This window comes from Candidozyma haemuli, assembly GCF_002926055.2.
Source record: "Candidozyma haemuli strain B11899 chromosome Unknown E_2014730914, whole genome shotgun sequence".
In the NCBI taxonomy this organism is placed as follows: Eukaryota; Fungi; Ascomycota; class Pichiomycetes; order Serinales; family Metschnikowiaceae; genus Candidozyma; species Candidozyma haemuli.
In genome coordinates, this window is record NW_020289903.1 from 343,927 (window position 1) to 366,158 (window position 22,232).

Genomic DNA, 22,232 nt, shown 5'->3' on the forward strand with positions numbered 1-22,232 from the left:
AACTAGGTCAAGGGTCGAGGCAGCAGCAGCAGGTAGGCAGAGGCGCGCGCCCAGAGACAGTCCCGATTGCCGCACTACATCGAGGGTCTAGCAACGGTCAGGAACAGATGAGCACTCGGGCAAGGCGGTCACGAAGGGAAGGAGAGGGAGGGAAAGAGTGTAAGGATGTTAAAGGATGGAGATGGAATGGAGGGCTGGTGTGTGGAGGTGGCCAGGGCGAGGCAGACAGAGACAGGGAGCAAATGAAGAAATGAAGAAATGAGCAAAGTGGTACACCCGCCTCGGAGGCACTGGAGTGGTATTCGGCTCCCTGGGTGCCCCTAGAGTCTCCCTGGTCCCCAGATCCCAGATCCCAGATCCCCAGCTCTAGGGAGAAGTGAGGCTCTGCAGAAGCAAAAGTGTAATTGGTAATGCAGCGTGGGGCGTTCGTTCATGGGGCTTTCAAATTTCATATCCTTATGTTTCAGCTGGTCCACCCTTGCCTGGTGGTAGGTTTAGGTTGGTGGTTGGTGGTGGTCTGGTCTGGCAGGTCTGAGATCCTAGGGGTGTACTTTGCAGTCTCACTCCAAAGGCTAGCACCTGTGGGCCCCCAGTGCCCCAGGGAATCCACCCCACGCAGTATTGCCCGAGACCAGTAGCCAACCCACCTCCAGTGGAATATCAACCAGTCCACCATCGATCCCTCCTGGAATAGATAAGTGTTTAAGATAATCAGCCTCCTCAGCCACCCTCGAGCCTGAGGGCGTAGCCCGAAGGCTCTGAAGGATAGGGATACCACTTTGTCTGCTTCTTCTGCTTCTCTTTCTGTTTCTTCTACTTCTTCTACTTCTTCTGCCTCCCTGACAGCCAGGCAGCCAGGTAGCCTCTGCCTCTGCCTCGCACCACTATGCCTCACGCGATTCCGCATTGCATTTCGCAGCCAGGCTAAAAAACCGCCCCTCCCACATATGTCCTGTTTGCCCTGTTTGTCCTGTTTGTCCTGTTTGCCTTTTTTTTTTTTTTTTTTTCTGTCCCCATTCTTTGTTGTAATCCACCGCCTGGCCCACTACCATATAAACCCTGGCCACGCCCCATTATTCATATAAAGCTTCTTTTTTCCTGCCTTGCCCTTTGCTTTTTTTTTTTCTATACCATTCATTCCGAGCCCGAGGCTCTATTTTCTTCCAAGTCTCGCCTTATTCCTCCAGGTTTACTAACCATTCGGTTTCTTTAGAAACACTCCAGACGCAACCCCAAACGCAAGACGCTTATTTGAGATTGACAGTAACTGACCTACAGAAAAAGGTGATCCATCGTATAAAAGAGAAGCCGTTCCCCGAGAAAAAATAAAAAAAAAAGACCTCCAAAAAAACCAAATAAAAGAGTCAACTTAAGCTTCTTTTTTTTTTTGCCTTTGGTGTTTTTTTCAATTGGCTGCTCCTCCTTTATTTCAAGTCCCCTCCCACTCAAACTCACCTTTCCAACCACCACCCACTTTTTTTTCCCTAGATTCAATAGAGACTCCACCTAGAAATGTTTGGCTCCTCGCCGCCGCAGTTTTCACTGCCTTTCCAGTCTTCTCGTCGAAACTCCCTCGAACAAAGTATCTGGGCACCTATCAACTCCAACCCTGAAAGACCCCATGACCGGGCCTCTGCTGACCGTCGTGTTCCTGACCGGAACCCTTCCCTCGACGCTTCTGTCCATACGGGTGTCCCAGGTGCTCCAGGTGCTGGTCTGCCCACTATAAGACCTTCCTTATACACTCGTGGCAGTGGCAGTGGCAGTGGTTTCAGCTCCTTCTCGGGAACCGCCACCGCTGCTAGCACTGGTATTACTACGGCCTCTGGTCATGGCACCAGTGGTGGTGTCTACAGCTATGATCAGCCGGAACTTTCATTTGCGCCTGGAATCTGGAACGATCCCTGGCGCGGGCCTGACCTGCCGCACACTCTGCCGCCATGGGACGCCAGTAGAAGACATTCCGTTGGAGACGTTTTTCCAAGTGGGTATCTGGCTCAGGCTGGATGGCTGATGTTTGGCGCTAACCTCCTGGGTTGGCCAAGCAATGCTCCGGGGAATGCCCCTGGACACGCTCAATCTCTGCACCCTGGCCACCACCCTGGTAACGCACCAAATCAGCCCACTAGCCACATTACCAGCCACTCGTCCCTGATTTCTGGTCCCACCGGTGCTAATGGTGCTCCTGGCCCAACTGGTGCTCCTCATGGCCTCCATGGTCTTCAAACGCCCAACATGCCTCATGGCCTTGGCGCCCTCAATACATCGCCTGGGGCTTTTTCCAACTATATCCCGCGCAGCTCGGTCTCGGGCCCTGCCGCTGCCGCGGCTCCAGGTGCCGCTTCTGCACCCATTTCAGCCCCAGCTCCAGCAAATGCCTCGGCAGCAGCTTCGGCTTCAGGGCCCGCTTCTGCTAATGCGGCTGCTCCTCCAGCTGCAACTACTCAATCAAATCAATCCAATGGCCCAGGTGGTGCATTGGGCCAAGTTCATGACTACTTCTCTCTGGACCCTCATCAACGTGTGAAGGTTACAGCAGATTACCTTGCTCAGCGGTTCTTTGATGAGGAAAAGTACTTGGGCGATTCATACCAGCTTCCAAAGTTCCCTGTGGAGAGCTCTTTGCAGGATTATCAACTCGTGCTTGTGGCGTTTAAAGCTGGAAGAATTGATGTCTTTTACCTTCCTGGCACCCTCGACCAGCAGCTTTCTGTCGGTGATTTGGTCATGGTTGAAGCCGACCGTGGTCGTGATTTGGGTAAGATAGTCAAGATGAACATCTCAATTGACGAGGCTCGTCTTCTCAAGCTTCTTCAATTCTTGGAACAACAGGCTGCGCTTTGTGATACCACCGTGCACGATCTCCTGGTGAAGCTGCTCCATGGCCACGGCGCACAAGCTCATGCTGCTACTTCAGGTGTAGCTCCACCAACGCTTCACTTTCCTAAACCTATTATCGGTTTGGCCCAGCACAATGAGGCAATCCAGATCCTTAACAAGAAGCAAGATGAAGAGAAGGCCTGTCGCTTATGCTTGGCTAAGATCGCTTCGACCTCCAACATGTTAGACAAGAATGCCCTGGGTCTGTTGCTGCTGTCCGATTTGATGCAGATGAAGTTGGTGGATGCCGAATACCAGTTTGACCGTAAGAAGTTGATCTTCTACTACTCCACCTCGCGCCGTATTGACTTTAGAGACTTGGTGCGTGAATTGTTCAGAATTTACAAGACAAGAATCTGGATGTGTGCTGTCAATGGTATCCCATATGCTCCCAAGAAGAGGTCCCAATCTCAATCGCAACATCAACAAGGCCAAACCCAGCCTTCGAATCAGCAGAACCTGAATAATCTGAATAACCAGGGCCACTCGCAACAAAATCCTCAAAATCAGTCCCTGAATCAGAATCATCAAGCCCACCAGAATCATAGCCTGGCGCGTGCCACTGGCGGGCCACTGGCGCTGGGACTCAGACGTATGTCGTTTGGATCGCCAGAGCTTAAGGCATTTGCAGCAGAGTCCTCCAGTGAAGTACCTCGTAAATTTGCCTTACCTGGTGCCCTTGAAGAGAAGGATGGTGAGGGCTTTGTGTTGCAGCTGCTTGTGGATACTCTCAACCATTGAGAGTCTTCTTGTGGATCTTTTACCGCTGACTACTACAGGGCTAAGCTTACTTGTCCCCAAGGTAATTGGCCACTTGGTGATTACTGAGCCGCATGCGAAAAGTATTTTTGGTCTTCTGTATTACCCCTACTGGAGCTTACTTTGTGGTTTGTTTGCTGTATTATCGCCGCAGCGTGGGGGCTCCGACGAACGCCGTTGCAATACAAGGCCTGTGGGCCCGATTAATTAGCCTCAAGAGGCTACAGAATGATCTCAGCAACCGTTGAGATGAACGTTCTTTGCTTATCTGATGATACCTACCTTTTCGTTGTCCAATCTAGCAAGGCCTCTCGCCTTGTCGATGCATCGTGGTAATTTAGAGCTTCCCATTTTGAAGAGAAAAAATAGTGATGAGATGACCCACGACTGCCGCTACGCTTCTGTTGCCACTAGGCAACGATGTTGTCGTTCCTCCAAGCTTCCTTTGGTACCTTGAATGCCTTTTAATTAAGTTTGCCAGGGTGGCCGTGCCTTGCCTAGAGAAGACCGTGCAGCTTGTTGGGCGGCTCATAACTGGGCGGCTTTGATACTGCGGCTAGGAATGAAACCATGGATGGCCTCCAGGGTTGAGATGGTTTGAGAAATATTTCTATCATCCTCCATTTCTTCCGTTCGTTCGACCTATTATCGGCTGCTCTAGAAGTGATAAATGGTTGCTTTGATGATTTAAGCCCATGACGGAAGCTCGCCAACAGTTGATAAGAAACTTTACATTTGCACATTTCCAACACAACCTGGCCCCTCCTCATTTAGGATTAGCCGGGGACCTTGAACGACGTCACTGAATTTAATTATCCCTGGAGCATACTAAATTTGTGTTCTGGAAACGGTGATGGCCGCGATGGGTTCGCCTAAAATGAAGTTGCCCAAAGCGCATGTTTTCTTATTTGATTGAGCATCTTTTGCAGGCTAATATAGTGCTTTGGGGGGCTAGTCATCGCTAACCCATCGCCCAAGTTTCGCTTATGATTTTGACAGTACAGTTGCTACGGAAGAGTTTAACAATACTGTGACTAGCTTCTACGCTGCTATTAGAAACAGATTGTGATTCGAAATTTAGAAGAACGCTCAATGATGAATTAGACAAATTTATGCTTATAGTGGCTATGAGCAAGCTGCTTGAAGCAACACCTGGTGCCAGGCTGGCTACCCTGACACCAAAGTATATAGGAAACGGACTATAGTGAATTATGAAGACGTAGACAAATGAAGAGGTTTCTACCTTGTATTCCCTAACTTCACTTTGTCGCTTACGATGAGTGCTGATCTTAGTTGAAGATCTACAATCACCATTGCTATCAATCTGTAACACTCCGCTAATCTCTGTAAGGAGAAGCAAAGCGGACTATGCTCCATTAAAGCCATCGCCTAGTTTATCCCACCCCCTTCGTAGGGATGATTTCTCTTTTTTTTACTTTGAGGAATGGCCTAATTTGGGCTACGTCTTCTTTTGTGACACTATTCGACTAAGGCCAGATGCATTCAACCAGTATGCATCCGCTTTGGTGGCCAATCAAGCCTAGAGCATTTGCTGATGAGGCCAATTTTACTAGGGCGATAGTATGCTTGGTCTGTAGAAGATTGCATCTGCAAGAAACATCAGCTGCAATCAAAATGCCGGTTAAAGCTTCCGCTGAAAGCCCAGAAATAACAATGACATCAAGTAGGTGGGCCCCAGCCAAGTGGACCCCTCTTGAGGTATTTACTTTCAATGATGGCCTTCAAGAGGTGGATAGTGCAATCACAGGCAACGTAGGCAAAGCAGATCGCAGCAAGTATCCCAACGATAACGCCAATAGGAGACCAATAAGAAGAGGTGAAGAGCTGAGTATTTACATTTCTACATCCACCATCCACCAGAACAGCACTTGCTCCGACTTGTCCAACGTTCTCTTCTACTGTCCCTGCACAGCCTACGTTTGTCAGCATAACCAAGTAGGTAAACCAAGCGGATGTCCACTTGTCGGAAATAACCCAAGCCAGGCATTTCTAGAGTATCCTGCTACGTGGACGGTCGTACCGATTCAGGAAATGGATTCCAAGAAAAAGTCCCTGGACCCAGCAGGTGTTCTGGCGGCTAAAGGCCAGAGTAAACGGTTGCAAATTGGAAGGTGGTGAAAAATTGATACGGAACCGCGGCTAATGGAAAACACAACCAAGCGCCATACAAAACCAACTTTCACTAGAAGCAGCCACTACATCTTCCCCAGAGCCACTACAACTTCTAGAAAGACACTCTCAATTACCAGAAAGTGGTATGCTGGGTATTTTTTTTTATGTTATGATGAGGAAGCACGGACACTAGAAACTGCTATGCACCGCCCATATGTATGGATTCCTGTTTGGTCCGTATACCCGTGCGCGGGACATGCCCATGGGAGGTGCTCAGTAAGCGAGAGGATCCAAGGGGACTAAACGAGGGGGACTAAAGTAGCAGAGAAATGCACTTTTAGTAAGCAAAATACATGGGAAAAAAGACCAGTTGTATTTCCTCAAGCTAATTGACAGAATCGTCTTTTGTTGGGTTTCTTAGGGGTCCCCCAAAGTGCTTCGTGGCGGCATTGCTCAAGCGCTTATTTATTGCCGGTACAGGCGAGTATGAGTAAGTAATTCGCAGCAGGAGCAGCAAAAAAAAAAAAAAAAAAAAAAAAAAAAAAAATTTTTCTGACTCCTCTGATTTTTTTTTTCGTTTCGCACACTTTAAATACCGTCGTTTCTGCCGCCTCTCAATTACTCATATATCCTTCCTTATATCACCAATTCCTCCCCCATACCTCGAAGGAATCTCCCCCTGTTCCCCCATGAACTTCCAACCTTCAGATTACCTCGCAGACCTAAATCTAGAGTTTGAGCTGCCTGTTCTTGACGAACAGAGCTCGGGCTCTATTCCTGACTTGGATGTTTTTTCCCATACTGACTTTTTCGACTTGGACGTTTTCCTGGCCGACCACTCGGCGCCTTCCAAGCAACAGCAACAGCAACAACAACAGCAGCAGCAGCAACAACAGTACCAGCAGTTCCCAGTTAAGGTTGAACTTCCTTCCCAGAGATCGCCATTGGCTCAGATTAAAGAGGAGGAGACAGAGAGCGTCGCCGAACAGCAACTGCCTTTGGAAAGCGAGTACCACAGAAACTCTGTGGACGAGCTCAAGAGGAAGAAGAACACGGCTGCTTCCGCTCGTTTCCGGGTGAAGAAGAAGTTGAAGGAGAAGCAGATGGAGGATAGAGCAAGGGAGCTCCAGGACAAGTTGAGCCTGCTTGAAAAGAAGGTGAAGACACTTGAGATGGAGAACAAGTGCTTGAAGCAATTGATCTTGGAAAAGAACGAGAAGCGCAACCTGGACTTGTTGGACCTGATCAAGAAGAGGTCACTCGAGACGCCTGCTTACTCGTTCACGTAGTAGTGACCGAGCCCTTAGCAGGAGAGACAGACAAAGCCCGTCTGACATTAGCATCGATTAAAATCCAACTTTTAACGACTTTACGAACAACAACCCTGCCCTTTAGATCCAACTCTACTGGGCACATGACTAATGGCTTTAGGTTGCCGTCCGGCGTGGCGGCATGACAGAAAAGATTTCTTTTATATATAACTTTTTTAATTCTTCAACAGAGGCTTTGCACTAGTTGCGGCCAACCCAGCCTGTGGTTTCCAACAACCCTGGCTTTGACCACTCCATTGAGTTTGGTCAAATGTGATTTATCAACACTAGTTTTGTGCTTGTAGAGTTTTTAACTCCGTACAATTTTATCTTATCGCTTTGTGTGTGTTATCAACGCACAGCCTGGGCGTTTAGGTGCATACGATATCAACTGATTTCCGGGTGAACGGTATACGAGTTGTATCATGGCCCCCTGAAATGACAATTCTACACTAAAGAAAAGCCTAATTACCCCCATTGAATTATTATTCGTATTTCTTATTGTACTTTAAATTCTTTGTTTTTGCTATGTATCCATTTTGTGACCAATCTGCGAAATCGGACTAAAGCCACAGACTTTCTTGTGGCGTCTGAGAAACACATACCAAGAATTTTATTTAAACAGTCGATAAAAATTCAAGCTTTCATTCAATTGACAGCATATGATCAATTCGTGGTTAATAGCCTCCAAATTGCCTCTACATAACAGTTATAGCAACCATTGTTGGTATAGAAGAGAAATACCGCAAAAGTTTGATAAGACGAAGTAAGTTCCCCTCTGAAAGACCAATCAGGCACTCAATCCGGTTGATAATGCCTTAGCAGCTCATAGTATGAGCATTTAAAGAATGTAGGTACATTAGAAAGCGTTCTAGGCCGTGTGGGGGTTCGAACGGTGAACTTCACCGAGGCTTCGTGCTGCAATGGTATAACACAATGTATACCAGGTAAAGCCGACAATTACGGTATATTTTGAAGGCCTTTTGAATCATCCAAAACCACTTGATTATCCATCTATTCTGGCTTCACATAAAAGTTCAATCGTTAGTTCGTAAAACCCGTTCTTATACCTTTAGGCAAGTACATTCCTCATAAGCTTCTTCTACATCCATAAACCCTAAGCCAAATAGATAGATCAACCCCCTAAATCAACAATGTTTTCCTTCAAACTTTATTCTCCTCCTCCTTGTCTCAGACCTCTGTCCTTGTCTCATGTGCATGTCACTTGTCTAGTCTCTCCATATACATGAGCAACTTCTACAGTCAACCAGTTTCTCAAACAAACAAAGATGAAACGAGAGGGAATAATTAGCCGTCTTTGTTCTGGAACCATCTTCCAGATGACAGCTCAATGCCTATGGTTCCGAGGTTAATTGGTATGTGATCGGCCTGATGGCTGCGAAATGGAACCCCGTTTTTCAAAGCAATACGACCGAAGCAATAAACACCAGCAAAACAAAAATCGTTTGAAGACCACCCGAAGTCCAAAAAAAAGTGGCCTTGGTAAGGCCCCCTTTTTTACAGGCAAATTTCACATTATCACCTCCTCACTGTCCTGCCTGAACCCCAGACTTTTTTCCTCAGAACCAAATAAGCTAGAAACACCACCAAATGGCTGAACAGGCGTCAGACCACAACAGTAACAAGCAGCCGACACAGCTGGCGGGTCTTCTACATCCGGATCATATATCCCTGAGGAATTCGCCGGCGGATCCGCCTCTGAATGCCATGTTTCACGATCCGGAATACGACACTGACGCACATGTGGCTGACCGTAAAGACTTGAGGTCAATATCGCCTCTTGAGGTTACTGGAGAAGAAAGCAAGAGTAATGTGGGCCATGACTTCACTGATGTGTTGAAGGAGCAGATTGACTTGCGTCTCGCATCGAATAACCCAGCCGTGGTGATGGAATTGGACCTAGACGGGAATATCCGTTATATGCTGAAGAACTGGGAGCTTGTGGTGGGTACACTGGTAAAGAAGCTTGTGGGTAAGCCTATACTGAATATTCTTATAGGTTCTTCTGACCAAGACTTGCAAGTATTCAATAATGCCATTACTCAGATGATCCAGGACAATGCCTCGTATAAGGTTAAGTTCCTTACGGCTACAAATGATGTCTACAAAAGGGAGGTTACAGACGATGAAGATAAAGATGATCCTGAAGAACGTGGACCGGTATCTTTAGAACACGAGCAGGAACTAGAAGGATCAGTCGAACCGGCTAAGCGGAGCCCTGCCTCTTCAATTGGCGAAAGCACATTTGACAATGCGTCTACAAACTCACAGGTTTCCAATAACGGTGACGTAATTGAACTAGAAGCACAAGGTATTCTTATCCTTGACAGTAAAACAAACCTTCCATCTTACTCGATATGGACCATCAAACCGTTTGTTCACATAGACATGGAGCTCACGATCCCTGAGGCGCTTTTTGATCTTTTGGGATTCGGCTCGGAGATTTTTGAAGGCTACTTATTGAGCCTTAAGGAAGCTGGAATTTTAGACGAGGACTCTGTCCCTGACCCAAAGCTAATATTGTGCCATATTTGTGAGACTAACATCCCAGCGTGGTTCATTGAAAAGCACTCAGACTTGTGCATTGTCGAGCATAGAGTATCGGAAGAGCTTCAGTCTTGCCATGATGCTCTCGCAGACCAACGAGATTTGATATTGAAGGTCTCGGACAGTCTCTGGCTGCAACAGTTTGAGTCACACAGCGGATCGCTGAGCTCCTTGCTGACACTAAGCTCAAATTCCTCCACATCCTCGGTAGCGTCTGGAAACGTTTACGAGTACAAAGGAATCCCACTACCGTCCATGAGTTCGGAAGGGTTATCGCCCCGTGGAAATGTTCCTCTGTTGAAGACAATCACCAGGAACTCCATTCTACGGACCCGAAAGTTACCCTTTGGAATTCTACTGAGGCTTCTTGAGTATTGCGACGAGGCTCTTAACATTAATCCCGCAGATAAAGATGATGAAACAGGTGAATTACAGTTCTCTCCAAATACAGAACGTGCTATCAGTGCTGTCATGAATTGGAAGGCCCTTGAAACATCCGATCCAGCTATTAAGAGGATGGTTGAAGATACTCAGCAGCTGGTGAATGAAAAAATGGAATCACTCACAAGACTTATTTCCATTATTCAGTATGGGGACAAGATCAAGCAAGAAGTGGATAGTCTCGTTCTACAATCAGTCAAAGACACAGTATCAAAAATCAGAGAAAAGACTTATCAACAAGAAAATCCTGATCATAAACCTCGTACGCAATCCTCGAGGTCAAACTTCCGTCACAGATCAACATCTTCGAGTGATTCGCTGTTTAGTCACAGGAATTCAGACTCCAGCTCTGCAACTGGATTTCCTTTCATATCTGCATCGCCTTCTGCATTACCACCGCTGCCACTTTCTCAGCCTGGGAATTTGCATTCTCCACAACCTTCTCGTGTGAGAAGTCCACCGTCTAGACTATTAGGTGAGCCCTACGAAAATAGACCAAGGCTCTCTTCATCAACATCGCCGCATTCCATTACCCCAAGAGATCTTCTCAAAGACAGAGTTAGTCCACTGATAGAGGAAATCACACGACTGGTCTCTCGTCCAGGCTCTGCAGCATCTTCTCACTCTTCTCAGACTCGTCAAAGCAGAAAAGATGTCGAAGAAGCATTGAAGGACCTTGATATCACAAGACGACCTCCTGAGCTTGCATCTGATGCATCTACAGTGTCGTCTCCAAGGCGTCATCTTTCACCTGCCCCATACACTGAGCGTCCAAACTTTAACTCCTTCCAAAGGAACTTCGGTTCACGTATGGAGTCATCGCCATTAAGTTCTCCCTCAATGACGCATTCTGATATGAATGATGATGTTCCAGCCGTCCCTCCTGCTTCCTTGTCTAAGAAAAGAACAAGCTCATCTGGAAGTAACAGCTTGCCTACTTTGATAACCAGTCAACAAAGTACGCCGTTGCAATTAAGCTCTGCTTCTTATACCCCAGGTCATAACAGAAACAGTTCATCTTTCTCAAGCAAGCCTCCGTTGTCACCATTACTTGTTTCACAGACACCAACGTCCAAACCTTCGAATGGAGGAATCAGGGACTACGAGATTATCAAGGCTATCAGTAAAGGTGCTTTTGGTGCTGTGTTTTTGGCTAAAAGAAGACTTACCGGTGACTATGTTGCCATTAAATGTCTTAAGAAGAGAGATATGATTGCGAAGAATCAGGTTCTTAATGTCCGATCTGAGCGGGCGGTTATGATGAAGCAAACCGATTCACCATATGTTGCTCAACTTTACAGCAGTTTCCAGACTAAGGATTACCTATACTTGGTCATGGAATATTTGAATGGTGGTGACTGTGCGACGTTGTTAAAGATGTTGGGAACCTTAGGAGACAAATGGGCCAAGAGGTATATCGCCGAAGTCATTGTTGGGATTCATGATTTGCACTCCAGAGGGATTATTCACAGGGATTTGAAACCAGACAACCTTCTCATTGATAGTACGGGTCATCTCAAGCTTACTGATTTCGGCTTATCTAGGATCGGTGTCGTCGGAAGACATACTGCTCAACACAGAAAGAGTTCAAGTTCGGAGCACGCCATTGAGCTTTTCAGAAAGAGTATTCTGAGTGGTGGTACATTACCACAAAGCCCCCTAATTCCCAGCGGAAGTGGTGATTCTCCAGAATTGTTACCTTCAATGCACCATAAAAGGACATCCTCAGTGACGCCATTTTCTTTATCGCCAACATTGGAGCATATCAAGCACAAGCCTGGTCCAAGTTCTACTCTCCCAGTGAACCCAACAAAGATGTCCCCATCTGAGCCTGGCCCACAAACTCAAAAGAAGAGGTCTGGTTCAATGCTCAAGTCTAGTGGGACTAGATCAGGCTCCAACAGCAGCGGTGTCGACTCTCCAGGCTTGAAACCATCCCTTCCCAGAACTTCTTCCGATTCTTCATTTGCCATTGTTGACGACGATTTCCAATACAGTCCACATCAGTATGACAACAGCATCAGCTCCTTCGCTCTTTACAACCCTGAGGAAGAAGGTGAGGTAAAGAAGTTTGTTGGTACCCCAGATTATCTCTCCCCAGAGACAATTACAGGCGATAGGCAAGGTGAGTACTCCGACTGGTGGTCTATTGGGTGCATCCTTTTCGAGTTTTTGTTTGGATATCCACCTTTTCATGCGGACACTCCGGATCAAGTTTTCAAAAACATCCTCAATGGTGATATTGATTGGCCTCCTTTACCAGAGGACGAGGAAAAAGAAATTTGTCCTCCTGAGGCAAAGGATTTGATAAAGCGTCTTCTTGTGTTGAATTATGAAGACCGATTGGGTTTTAATGGAGCGGACGAGATAAAGCTGCATCCATACTTCCGCCAAATAAATTGGGACACATTATACTCGGAGGTGCCGGACTCGTTTGTTCCAATAGTTGATGACCCGGAATCTACAGACTACTTTGATTCAAGAGGTGCTGATATGTCACACTTTCCTCTTGATGACGATGATGGGGACGCTGATGATGAACAACTCCCAGCGTCAGCCAAGGAACTTGAAACCCAGGACGGTTACTTCGGCGCTGAACCTCCTTCACAGCATCTTTCCCTTCCAGCTTCGCCAATGCTCAGTAGACGCGAGAGAAGAAGCAGCAAGTTGGCGGATACTAGTGAGTTTGGTTCTTTCCATTTCCGTAACTTGAATGTGCTTGAGCGTGCTAACAAGGACGTCATCAACAGGCTAAAGAACGAGCACCTTGAGCATAGGAATAGCTTTTCGTCATCATCATCGGAATCCACTCCATTGGGACATACCAAATCAAGAGGCCTGTCAGTTTCATCTACAATTGTTAACCCTGGAAGTCCTTTCAAGAGGCCAGTCTCTCCTGTCGCAAACAGGTCACAATCTCCAGTGAAAGACAAGGGTAGCACTGGATCACTTAAAAGAGAGAGCTCTAGTAAGAGCAGTAGTGGATCTGTCAAGACTACCGTGGAAGAAAAGGCTCCTTCAGGCAAGCCAAGTGCATCTTCTCTTGCCCGAAACCTTCTTCAAAGAAACTCAGGCGATGTCCTTTACTCTCCACCTGCATCAGACCCTGAAGATAGTTCATCTGCTTTATCCAGAGTGAGACAGAGGAGGGATAGTTTAAGAAGAGGAGGTAGCTTTGGAGCTGCTGGACCACCTGACGGTGTCCTATCTCCAGATGGATCATTTAAGTTTGAAGGAGGGGGAGGAGGGCTTGACGTTTTATACTGTGAGCCCATCCCAATCGTCAGACATACTGTCGGGAAGATCATGGAGAAGCAGGGTTGCGTCGTTCTTTCAATCTCAGATGGCGATGATCTTATAAGAAGAGCCACCAGTCAAGTGAAGTTTGACTTTATATTTACAGCGCTCAGGCTACATAAAGTGGACGCTATTGACGCCGTAAAATTGATCAGATACACCAATGGCATCAACAGCGATACTCCAGTGATCGCTGTTACAGGATTTGCCAAAGAAGCACAGGACCTGAACATGTTCGATGCCATCTTGGAAAAGCCTATTGATGCAACACAGATTCAGGGTGTGATCAACAAATTCCAATGCCACGATGTGGCAGTTGAGTCTGATCCTGAGGATTAGTACATAGCATAGATAAATTTGCATCGAAGAGATCAGACTGTAGTTTTAAAAGTAAGTATTAGGTTTGGTAATATACAAGAAGGGTCTAAAATTGTACAGGTTGGGGTATCATGATCATTTGGAGATGATGGTGGTTCTCTCGATTTCTCTGATTTCGCCATCTTCAGTCTCCTCGAAGGATTTTTCAACAACCACTCTTGGTTGGTTAGGTTTTGGTGAAGCCCCAGAAGCAGGCAGTTTTAAGTTTTCTGGAATAATCTTCTGTGGTTCTGGAGTTTCAATCTTCTGCCTCTTCTGAGCTGGTTCATCCTCGAACCCACGGACGTTCTTGCTACCAGTAGGTGTTTCTGGCACAGCATTCTCACGCTCCTTCTCGGAATCTTCAGGTCCACGAAGGTAGTTGTCTCTGTACCACTTCAACTGGGCGATACTCTCCATGATATCAGACTTAGCAGTGTGAGTACCCTTCTTTCTAGGGAACTTCTTCATGAGCTGAGGGTTATGGCGCATGCCCACTTCCATAATGGAAGAGACATCCACCAAACGGTAATGTAGGTGCTCGATGACCTGAGGGAACTCCTTCATCATGAAAAACTTGTCCATATGAACAGAGTTACCAGCCAAAAGCGACGTACGAGGCTCAGGTACGTATTTTTGGATATACTCAAGCAACTCATCCTGAACCTTAGATAAGGTCTGCTGTGGGTTAGCCAAGACTTTAGCTGTAAGGCCCAGCTTTCCGTGCTGGTTAACACACCATGAGTTCATGTTATCCAAGGTCTTCTTGGGAACATAAACGGTAGATTCGTATCCGTCCGAGTCGACAATGTTCAAGTCTCCATCGGTGATGATGCAGCAGATCTCGATGATGTTATCCAACTCCACATTGAGGCCAGTCATCTCGCAGTCAATCCACACGAGAGGCAGAGAAATCGAATTCTTTCTTTTGGGAACCACACGGGCCGCCTTCTGGATAGGCGCCTTTCTGAATAGGCTAGCGATAGTAGAGAACATTGGCAGTTGGTAGAGGCAAAAGCTTGCGATGATCAATGCGACTTCACGCAGGTAGATGGTAGTAGAGGGAGAATATAGAGGGTGGTGGAAAATGTGATGGAGAGATGTGAGAGGCCTTAGATTTAATGAAAGTGGAAAATTGACCTGACTTGAAAGTGTTTGGTGCTACTTTTTCTTTCCAATTTCCTTGGGCTTGGTGGATATGGTTGTTGGTGATGGCTATACTAGAACGGTTGGCTGCGAAAAGTACTATGTATGGGAATGAGATGGTACCCAAGCGAAGCAGGAAACATAAAAAGAAAAACTGAATTGTAGAACGATAGGTTGAAATCACGGCCCACCCAAGTCAGTCCCTTTCTTTCCAACACCTACTTGTACTGGTGAATTCCAGTCACTTCGTCACTGTGTCACTGTCACTGTCACCACTCTCTTCCCGGAGAAATAGAAATAAAGACCTCCACAATTATACTTTTGGCCGAAGTTCTCCATTCTCCATTCTCCATTCTTCTTCCTCTACCACCAAGAGTATGTATCTTCTGGTCATCATGCTTTGACGGGTAACAGTGTCATAGCCACTTGCATTCCCAGTAGAACAAGCTTCCCAATTTGTCTAATTTCTAGAACACATTTGAATCACCACCTGCAAGCTCAAGCCACCCCACCGTTACTATTACCCAAGACGTCACCGGTCCAATTGACATGACACCCTAAACGTACCGGCCAATGACGTTCCTTTCCAGAAAGGCCCGTTGCCTTAAACAATCACCACTAAGCCACCTCAACAACGTTCAAACCTTAACCATTACTACCCTCCACCTCCATTAGAAACCTCGAGCCGTTTCCATTCCGAAGTCAACCCTATTCGGTTCAACGACCGGTCTACCACCTTTCAACCGCTGTACATAAAAAATCACCTACCGTCACTGAACAGATCAAAAACCGTTGCAAACCGTCTAACCCCACAATTCGGACTAAAACGTGGGAGGGCTCTTCCCACCAACTACATGCCGTGTTTCGCCGAAACCCATCCAACTACCAGTAACGGTTATTCTTCCATGTATGCACTCGAAGTGACCCTGGGGTCCAATTCTTTGTCTACCCCGTTTTTATTTATTGCTTATCTTTCGTATTTCTGGTTATGGCCGTCCCGTGACTGCTTCGCCGAGTGGCTGCAAAACTGTGGAGACGACTTGTACCCACTTCGTATTTCTGTGTCTCGCTTCGCCCTCGGCCCAAATCGGCAGCCATGCCGACCCGTGACTTTTCATGAGCCAACATACAGGCCACATATGGTCAAGGCACTGTCTGAAACTGGAGACCACCACGTTTTTCACCAATTGGAGCCCCAGGGAGGCCCAAAATTGACCTGCCAGTATCAGAAGACGACACAAAGGCTGGGGACACTTAGCCCTCCCTTTATCCTCCCTCCACGAGCTTTTCATCTCGGTAGGTACCGGCACGCAAGGCTCCCAAATGCACTTCCCTGCACAGACATTATCTCTCCAACAGCCATGACCGTTGATATATCACGAACGGCTGAGTGCCAATAAACCAATTAGAAACCACTAATGCAGGTATGTACGTCAGTCAAAATCGGCTCGAATCGCCCGGGCCGTAATCGGGATCAGGTTGCTTGGAAAACTACATAAACCACCGTTTCTGCCCTTCAGTTCCACCTTCACTCTTACTTTCCTTTACTACTGAACTCAGCCTCACCAGCTCAGCTCTCATTGTATGAACCTTGACCAAACTCCACCCACCGTGTTTTCCAATACCAACAGCTCCTACACTCCTAGCGTCAATAGCTTGTCTAGTGCCTCTTCCGACCAGTCTTTCCGTCGGCTCTTTTCGTTACCCAATGGCTCGTCGTCTCCACTTGGTACCCATTTTTCGCAGCCAAATGTGCCTCTGCTTTTTGCAACCAATTCTGATACTCCTACCGTTGAAGACACTTTGGCTGTTTTGAAGCTTTGGAAAGCTGTATCTGTGCTTAAAAGCAACGTTTGTATAAACAACCCTACTATATGGCCTGTGTTTGTCGCTTGGGCTTTGCGCCGTTTCGCTCTTTTCGCTTCTGCCTTGGCTGCTTCTGAAGATAAGGCTCTTCATGTTCTTCCACCATTGGATGTGGCATGGGTATGGCATTCGCTTCTTATGGCGCCTGAAGCTTGCTATGCCATGTTTGCAAGGTCTGGAATGGCTCAATTCTTGGATGTCTCGTTTCCCTTGAAGCCAATTGCTGATGCCATTGATCAATCCTTCAATTATGTCCCAGACTCTTTGGCAATGCACAACTTCAATGCTTTGCTTGCAGGTTATGGCAATGGATACAGCTTGTCCTATGACTTTTCAGACTTTGATCCTTCAATGGCACTTCCAATATACTGCCCAGTGTCTAAGAACTTCTTGGCCTCGGCATCATTGGCCCATTTCGTGTGCTCTTCTTTCCTGGTTCGTTGCCAGGAAGGAATTGTGTCCCATCATTCATTGGCTCGTCGTCAAAGCGATGCCGACTATACGCTGGTCACGAAACCAATCGACTGGCCTGCTTTTTATTCTCCAGGAACACCCGAGGAATCGTCTTCTCCTTCATCTCCAACCACTTCAATTTCCTCCCTGCTGACCCCAGTTTCTTCGCTGAAAAGCTACCTGTTTGAATCTGCCGCTCCATTGCTTCATTTGACTATTGAAGACGATTGCTTGCAGATTCTGGGCGACTGGATCGACCACTTGGTGCTTTCGCCAGTACAGAACATGGTTGACGCTGAAAACTGGCTTTTTCATCCACAACTTCCCAGCATGCTTAAATCTGCCGTTGAACGGTATAAAGCATTCTGGAAAATCGTCCCAAGAAACCCTACTGGCCTGGTGCCAGTACCTACACTTGATATTCGTTTGGTTTGGTACGCCCACATGGGTCGTTTCAACGACTATGCCAACTTCTCTGTATTCAATTCCAAGAGAATTTTGGTTCCTCCCAAGACTGGCGTTCAATCAACCAAAGATTTCGATAAGACGGCTTCCTTATTCCGCAAACGCTTCCACGTTCCTTATTGCCCTTGTGGCCACTTAGATGGATCTCCCGCTTACGCTAGAGATTCTTGCGCTCTTTCGTGTTACAGACATGTTTACGACCTCTTAGCGCCTTGTTACGACTGAGTACGACTTATACAGTTTATGAGTTATGACATCTTCCAGCCTAAAGACATATTATATTATACACATAAAGAAAGAATGACTGTAGAGATACCTAAACTTAACAAAGTAGGCCAGCCATAAGAACCTTGTTTCTTGAGTACTTACCATTGAGGTGCACTTGAATTTTGCAACCACTGAGATACACTTGAAATACCAGCAATTTGCACCCCTTTGGCACCTTAATTTCAAAAAGCTAGCCAAACCAACTTACTCCACCATACAAACAATGACAAACCTCGACAATCAATTTCTAACGGTTTAGGCCATTGTTCTTTCGTGCCCATGTCAATTACTAGTAGATCTGTTTTACCGCGCCTATAAACTCACCAAAGCCTATACTCACCAAAGCCCATCGTTCACTTCTTCAACTCCATCAACATGAACAAAAGAGACACTTTCTACTACTGGTACTTTATCATCCACATCCCAGTCACTGTCATTATGGACCTGACAATGGTCGTCCCTGAACGGTTCCAGCCTGGCTGGCAACAGACTCTTGCAGCATTCCATATCAACACCAATAAGGACTTTCTTCTTCGGGAAATGCCCTTATGGTTATACATTTCTGCTACGTTTGAGCTTTTCGTCCAATTACCTATCTTCTTTATTGCAGCACGGGCGTTGAAGCGCAATTGCCAGAAGGTCTACGTGTTGATGACCGTATACGGGTTCAATGCCTTCTTCACCACGTTATTATGCTTGGCTTACGTGTGGAGAGACGCTTCATCGTACGGCTTGACCACTGGAGAAAAGGCCAACTTGCTTGGTCTCTACACGCCATACTTCTTGATTCCGTTGTTCATGATGGTGGACTGTGGAGTAAGAGCCACCCAACTCATAGGCAAACCCAAAACGGAGTAAACCAACGAAAAAGAGAACATCTCCCTACGTATAAATACACTTCTTCATTCATTGATCTAATTAGGCGTCGGCCTCGATCAACTCCGAGGCGAAAGCAATGTACTGCTGCTCGGCGTCTTCCTGGGAGGTACCCTTCAAGTCCTCCCAAGCCTGCCACTTGTACTTACCCTTCAAGTCGAACACACCTGGCTTGGAGGTGGTGTTGTCACCGACGGTGGCCTGCTTGTAGAGACCGTACAACTTCAAGAGGGCATTGTCGTCAGGACGCTTGTTCAAGTTGTTGACAGCTTTGGCCTGGGCGGTTAGTACTCAATTGGCTGTTTCTGGAGCACTCTTAAATACATACTTTTTCTTCGAATTCGGCAGATGGCATGATGGTGGTGTGGGCAAAAAAAAGTGAGTGGGAGACAGTGGCTATTTATCCAGTGCGCACTGTGGGGCTGGAAGGCCAGGTATCAGCAATGATCTGAAACAGTGGCGAATGTTGGACAGAAAAGGGTGTTTTCAGGGATAACAAGTGTTCTTTATGGGGGTTGAGATTCTTGGGATGATTGTAGTTTTGTGAATTTGGGGGTGTTTTTGGCTGGTAAGTGTCAGTTGATGTAATAGACCCTTTCGCAGCCATTTGCAGCCGAGGACCACGTTGGGAGAGTGGGAGCTTTGGTAATCTTGGATGATCCAGTGGATGCTTTGCTTCTGCAATTGGCGTACTGAAGTTGAGTGGATACTTTGGAAAGCCGTTACATTGTGTTCTTGTTGCTGCTGGGGTCAAAAGATGCCGAGGATTGCGACGTTGCCAAGCGTAGAGCCGAACGGGGGAATGGTGATATCTGGGTAGATGGAAACGGCTGGAAAGCGGTGGACAAAGTCATGGGGACAATTTGAAGACGTGGGAGGTATTCCTGGGCTGTAATTGGAAGAATTGGGAGAGATGGTGGTATCTTTGTTTGTCGAGTAGGGCTGGATAAGCGTTACACAAAAATGCCATGTGTGGGGTCATGAAATACCACCATACGATTGACTTCTAAGTGTAAGTTGTGGTGTCATTGGATAAATGTCTTCACATCTGTGTCGTGCTTTGGGGCAGAGATAATGTCCTGGACTCGTAAATAGACCCCAGATCAACATAGTGAGATCCAGCTCTTGATGGCTCTTGAAGATATGGCTGTACCTGTTTCTTCAGCAACTTGGCCAGCAAATACAACGGATTGTCTGGCCAAAGACATTTGTTTCGGTTATTGAAATGTCAAGAATAGCGTATGTTGCATTCACTTATCGTACTTAAGACCACTGGCCTCAGAAGTATCAGAAAGTGTACCACTTGGGCAGCGAAAGTAAAACATCACCATTGGATTTGTAGATTGCAATAGGAAATCTAAGATATAGAAACGATTAAAAGTTTCCGACTTAGGCGATCAGCCACAGTTGGACAGACCTACACTCAAATCAGACAACTTTCTTCAACATCAACACTAGAAGAACCAACAAAGTGGGACATGATCACGAAAAAATCTCCTTCATTTCAAAATCCAGAGCGAATAAAGAAGACCCTGAAAAAATATGCCAAATCACAATCCATTATGAAGGGCAATTTCTGAACCCATTGAATAGACAGCCACAAATACTACTCTCCACCAATCATATTATTGCTCCATGTCGCCCACGTCAAGGAAAAGTGAATAATGCACAGAAGCTGCGAAGCTGCGAAACGTCAACCAATCATGTCATTAATTCAGCCCACAAGTTTTGAATCCAGATGTGAGTCCAAAAGTGGCTGCGAAAGATAAGAAGCCATACAGATAATGTTTACATGGTCATGATTAAGGAGAGAGGAGGCCGAGTCAAAACGCAAAAAAAGCATGAGAATTCTTCTGCAGCGGGCCAATCAGATTGATGCTTTGGATTGCAGAAAAACGAGTTTCAACGTCGGCGATCCATGAATGTTCGTTAAAGACGTGAGATTATGACGAGTAGGTAACTAAGGATTGTCTTGGGGAACACAACACTGGAACTTACTCAAGATGGTTCTTTGGGCTTTTAAAAGATTCAAAATTTCCATTATTCATGGCCAGAACCTCCACTTTCATGAAATCAGGCAGCTTATCTGAGGATAATAGCCATAGTTCAGCCTGACCAATGAGAACGAGGTCGCTACGCCAAAAAGAGTGGCTTAAATGGAAATAGGGGTTTCTGTGGAAGAAAAGCGCGCAAAAAAGCATCCCTTTCAGCCAATAATGTCATTCGTAGCGGACTTGTCCAATCATTTTGGAGTATATGAGTCCACTTCGGCAGATGGCTGCAAACGATAACCGCGTAGAGAGCAGCAACGTGTTTTCGTTACCTCTTTTTGGAAATAGGCAATGAACGGCCATACAAAATTGTGGTGGACAGGGAATCTTGCATGGCCAGAATTGAAAATTGGCGGTCGCTGGGGGCCAATCAGGTAGCTGGAATCCAGACAGTGTGGAAGGCAAGCAAATGTCTTAATCTTGCAACTGGAAAAGTATAAATTCGGGTCGATTTGGCCATTGATTTTTTTCTTTTTCTATTAAAACCATTCAATCATCAACATGTCTAATATCAACGACCTCACCTTCTCTGACGACGAAAGCGACGCTTCTTTCGACTTCCAAGAGCCCAACTCTTCGATTATGTACGAAGAAGAAGATACGTTCATTGACGACTCGGAAGAAGACGAGTATGTGGAGGAAATCAAGAATAACTTGGTTGCAAAGAAAATGACCCAGTTGAAGATGGAAGATATTTTGGAGGACCCTGCTTACGTCGAAGAAGAAGATGAGACTTATGACTTCCAAGAAAGCGACGAAAGCGACGACGACGAAATTGCTGACTTTGAAGAAGTATTCGACAGAGAAGCCAACGAACACTATTGGAATAAGTTCATGACATTGCACAGGTTGCCAGAGGTTGGACAATAAATATATATTATACCATAGAGAGAATGAAATGTTAACAATGAAGGAAGTAAGTGGCAAATTGACCAACGACAGTATGAAACTGAGTAAAGTCAATGCCACAGAGTGTAGTTGGTAGAATATTTGTCGGTCTCCAACGCTGGCGAAAAGAGTTCCGTAGGTCTACTTTTTGATTACTGCCGGTGTTTTGTAGTTGAAAGAGCTCCCGGAGAACACGGAGGCACCAAATCTACGTAAGAGCAGAGGATAGAGGCTGGCTTTCAGGAAATAGAGAGAAACCGAGTGCACTGTCCATTTCGCTGCGCTCCATTGCACTTCGTTCCGCTCAATTGACTGTCCACTCGGAAAAACAAGCCAAGAAACGTCGCTAATCAAAGAGCCCAAACAAAGAAAGGGTCTTAAGGCGCCTTTTTGTGAAAAACCCGAGTCGGTATTGTCCTTCGGCTTATAACTCCAGCCGATTGTCAGTATGTGCCAGAAGCGCAACCTGGAAGAG

The 22,232-nt window shown here is 46.3% G+C and overlaps 7 protein-coding genes across 7 annotated transcripts; 6 read left to right on the forward strand and 1 right to left on the reverse strand. All coding sequences in view use genetic code 12, as the record gives it.

Moving 5' to 3' along the window:
• Window positions 1-1,512: 1,512 nt before the first annotated feature.
• Window positions 1,513-3,621, forward strand: CXQ85_003333 (uncharacterized protein; the record flags this gene model as incomplete). Its single annotated transcript, XM_025486979.1, has 1 exon — window positions 1,513-3,621. The coding sequence occupies one exon, from the start codon at window positions 1,513-1,515 to the stop codon at window positions 3,619-3,621; it is 2,109 nt and encodes a 702-aa protein (XP_025340427.1).
• Window positions 3,622-6,461: 2,840 nt separating this feature from the next.
• MET28 (Met28p) lies at window positions 6,462-7,061 on the forward strand (the record flags this gene model as incomplete). Its single annotated transcript, XM_025486980.1, has 1 exon — window positions 6,462-7,061. The coding sequence occupies one exon, from the start codon at window positions 6,462-6,464 to the stop codon at window positions 7,059-7,061; it is 600 nt and encodes a 199-aa protein (XP_025340428.1).
• A 1,632-nt stretch (window positions 7,062-8,693) lies between these two features.
• Window positions 8,694-13,727, forward strand: RIM15 (protein kinase; the record flags this gene model as incomplete). The annotated part of the gene is made up of 1 exon (XM_025486981.1): window positions 8,694-13,727. The coding sequence occupies one exon, from the start codon at window positions 8,694-8,696 to the stop codon at window positions 13,725-13,727; it is 5,034 nt and encodes a 1,677-aa protein (XP_025340429.1).
• Window positions 13,728-13,841: 114 nt separating this feature from the next.
• REX2 (Rex2p) lies at window positions 13,842-14,741 on the reverse strand (the record flags this gene model as incomplete). Its single annotated transcript, XM_025486982.1, has 1 exon — window positions 13,842-14,741. The coding sequence occupies one exon, from the start codon at window positions 14,739-14,741 to the stop codon at window positions 13,842-13,844; it is 900 nt and encodes a 299-aa protein (XP_025340430.1).
• A 1,734-nt stretch (window positions 14,742-16,475) lies between these two features.
• CXQ85_003337 (uncharacterized protein) lies at window positions 16,476-17,900 on the forward strand (the record flags this gene model as incomplete). The annotated part of the gene is made up of 1 exon (XM_025486983.1): window positions 16,476-17,900. One exon carries the CDS (start codon window positions 16,476-16,478, stop codon window positions 17,898-17,900), a length of 1,425 nt encoding a protein of 474 aa, XP_025340431.1.
• Window positions 17,901-18,317: 417 nt separating this feature from the next.
• On the forward strand, window positions 18,318-18,800 carry CXQ85_003338 (uncharacterized protein; the record flags this gene model as incomplete). Its single annotated transcript, XM_025486984.1, has 1 exon — window positions 18,318-18,800. The coding sequence occupies one exon, from the start codon at window positions 18,318-18,320 to the stop codon at window positions 18,798-18,800; it is 483 nt and encodes a 160-aa protein (XP_025340432.1).
• A 2,570-nt stretch (window positions 18,801-21,370) lies between these two features.
• On the forward strand, window positions 21,371-21,739 carry CXQ85_003339 (uncharacterized protein; the record flags this gene model as incomplete). The annotated part of the gene is made up of 1 exon (XM_025486985.1): window positions 21,371-21,739. The coding sequence occupies one exon, from the start codon at window positions 21,371-21,373 to the stop codon at window positions 21,737-21,739; it is 369 nt and encodes a 122-aa protein (XP_025340433.1).
• Between the last annotated feature and the right edge of the window lie 493 nt (window positions 21,740-22,232).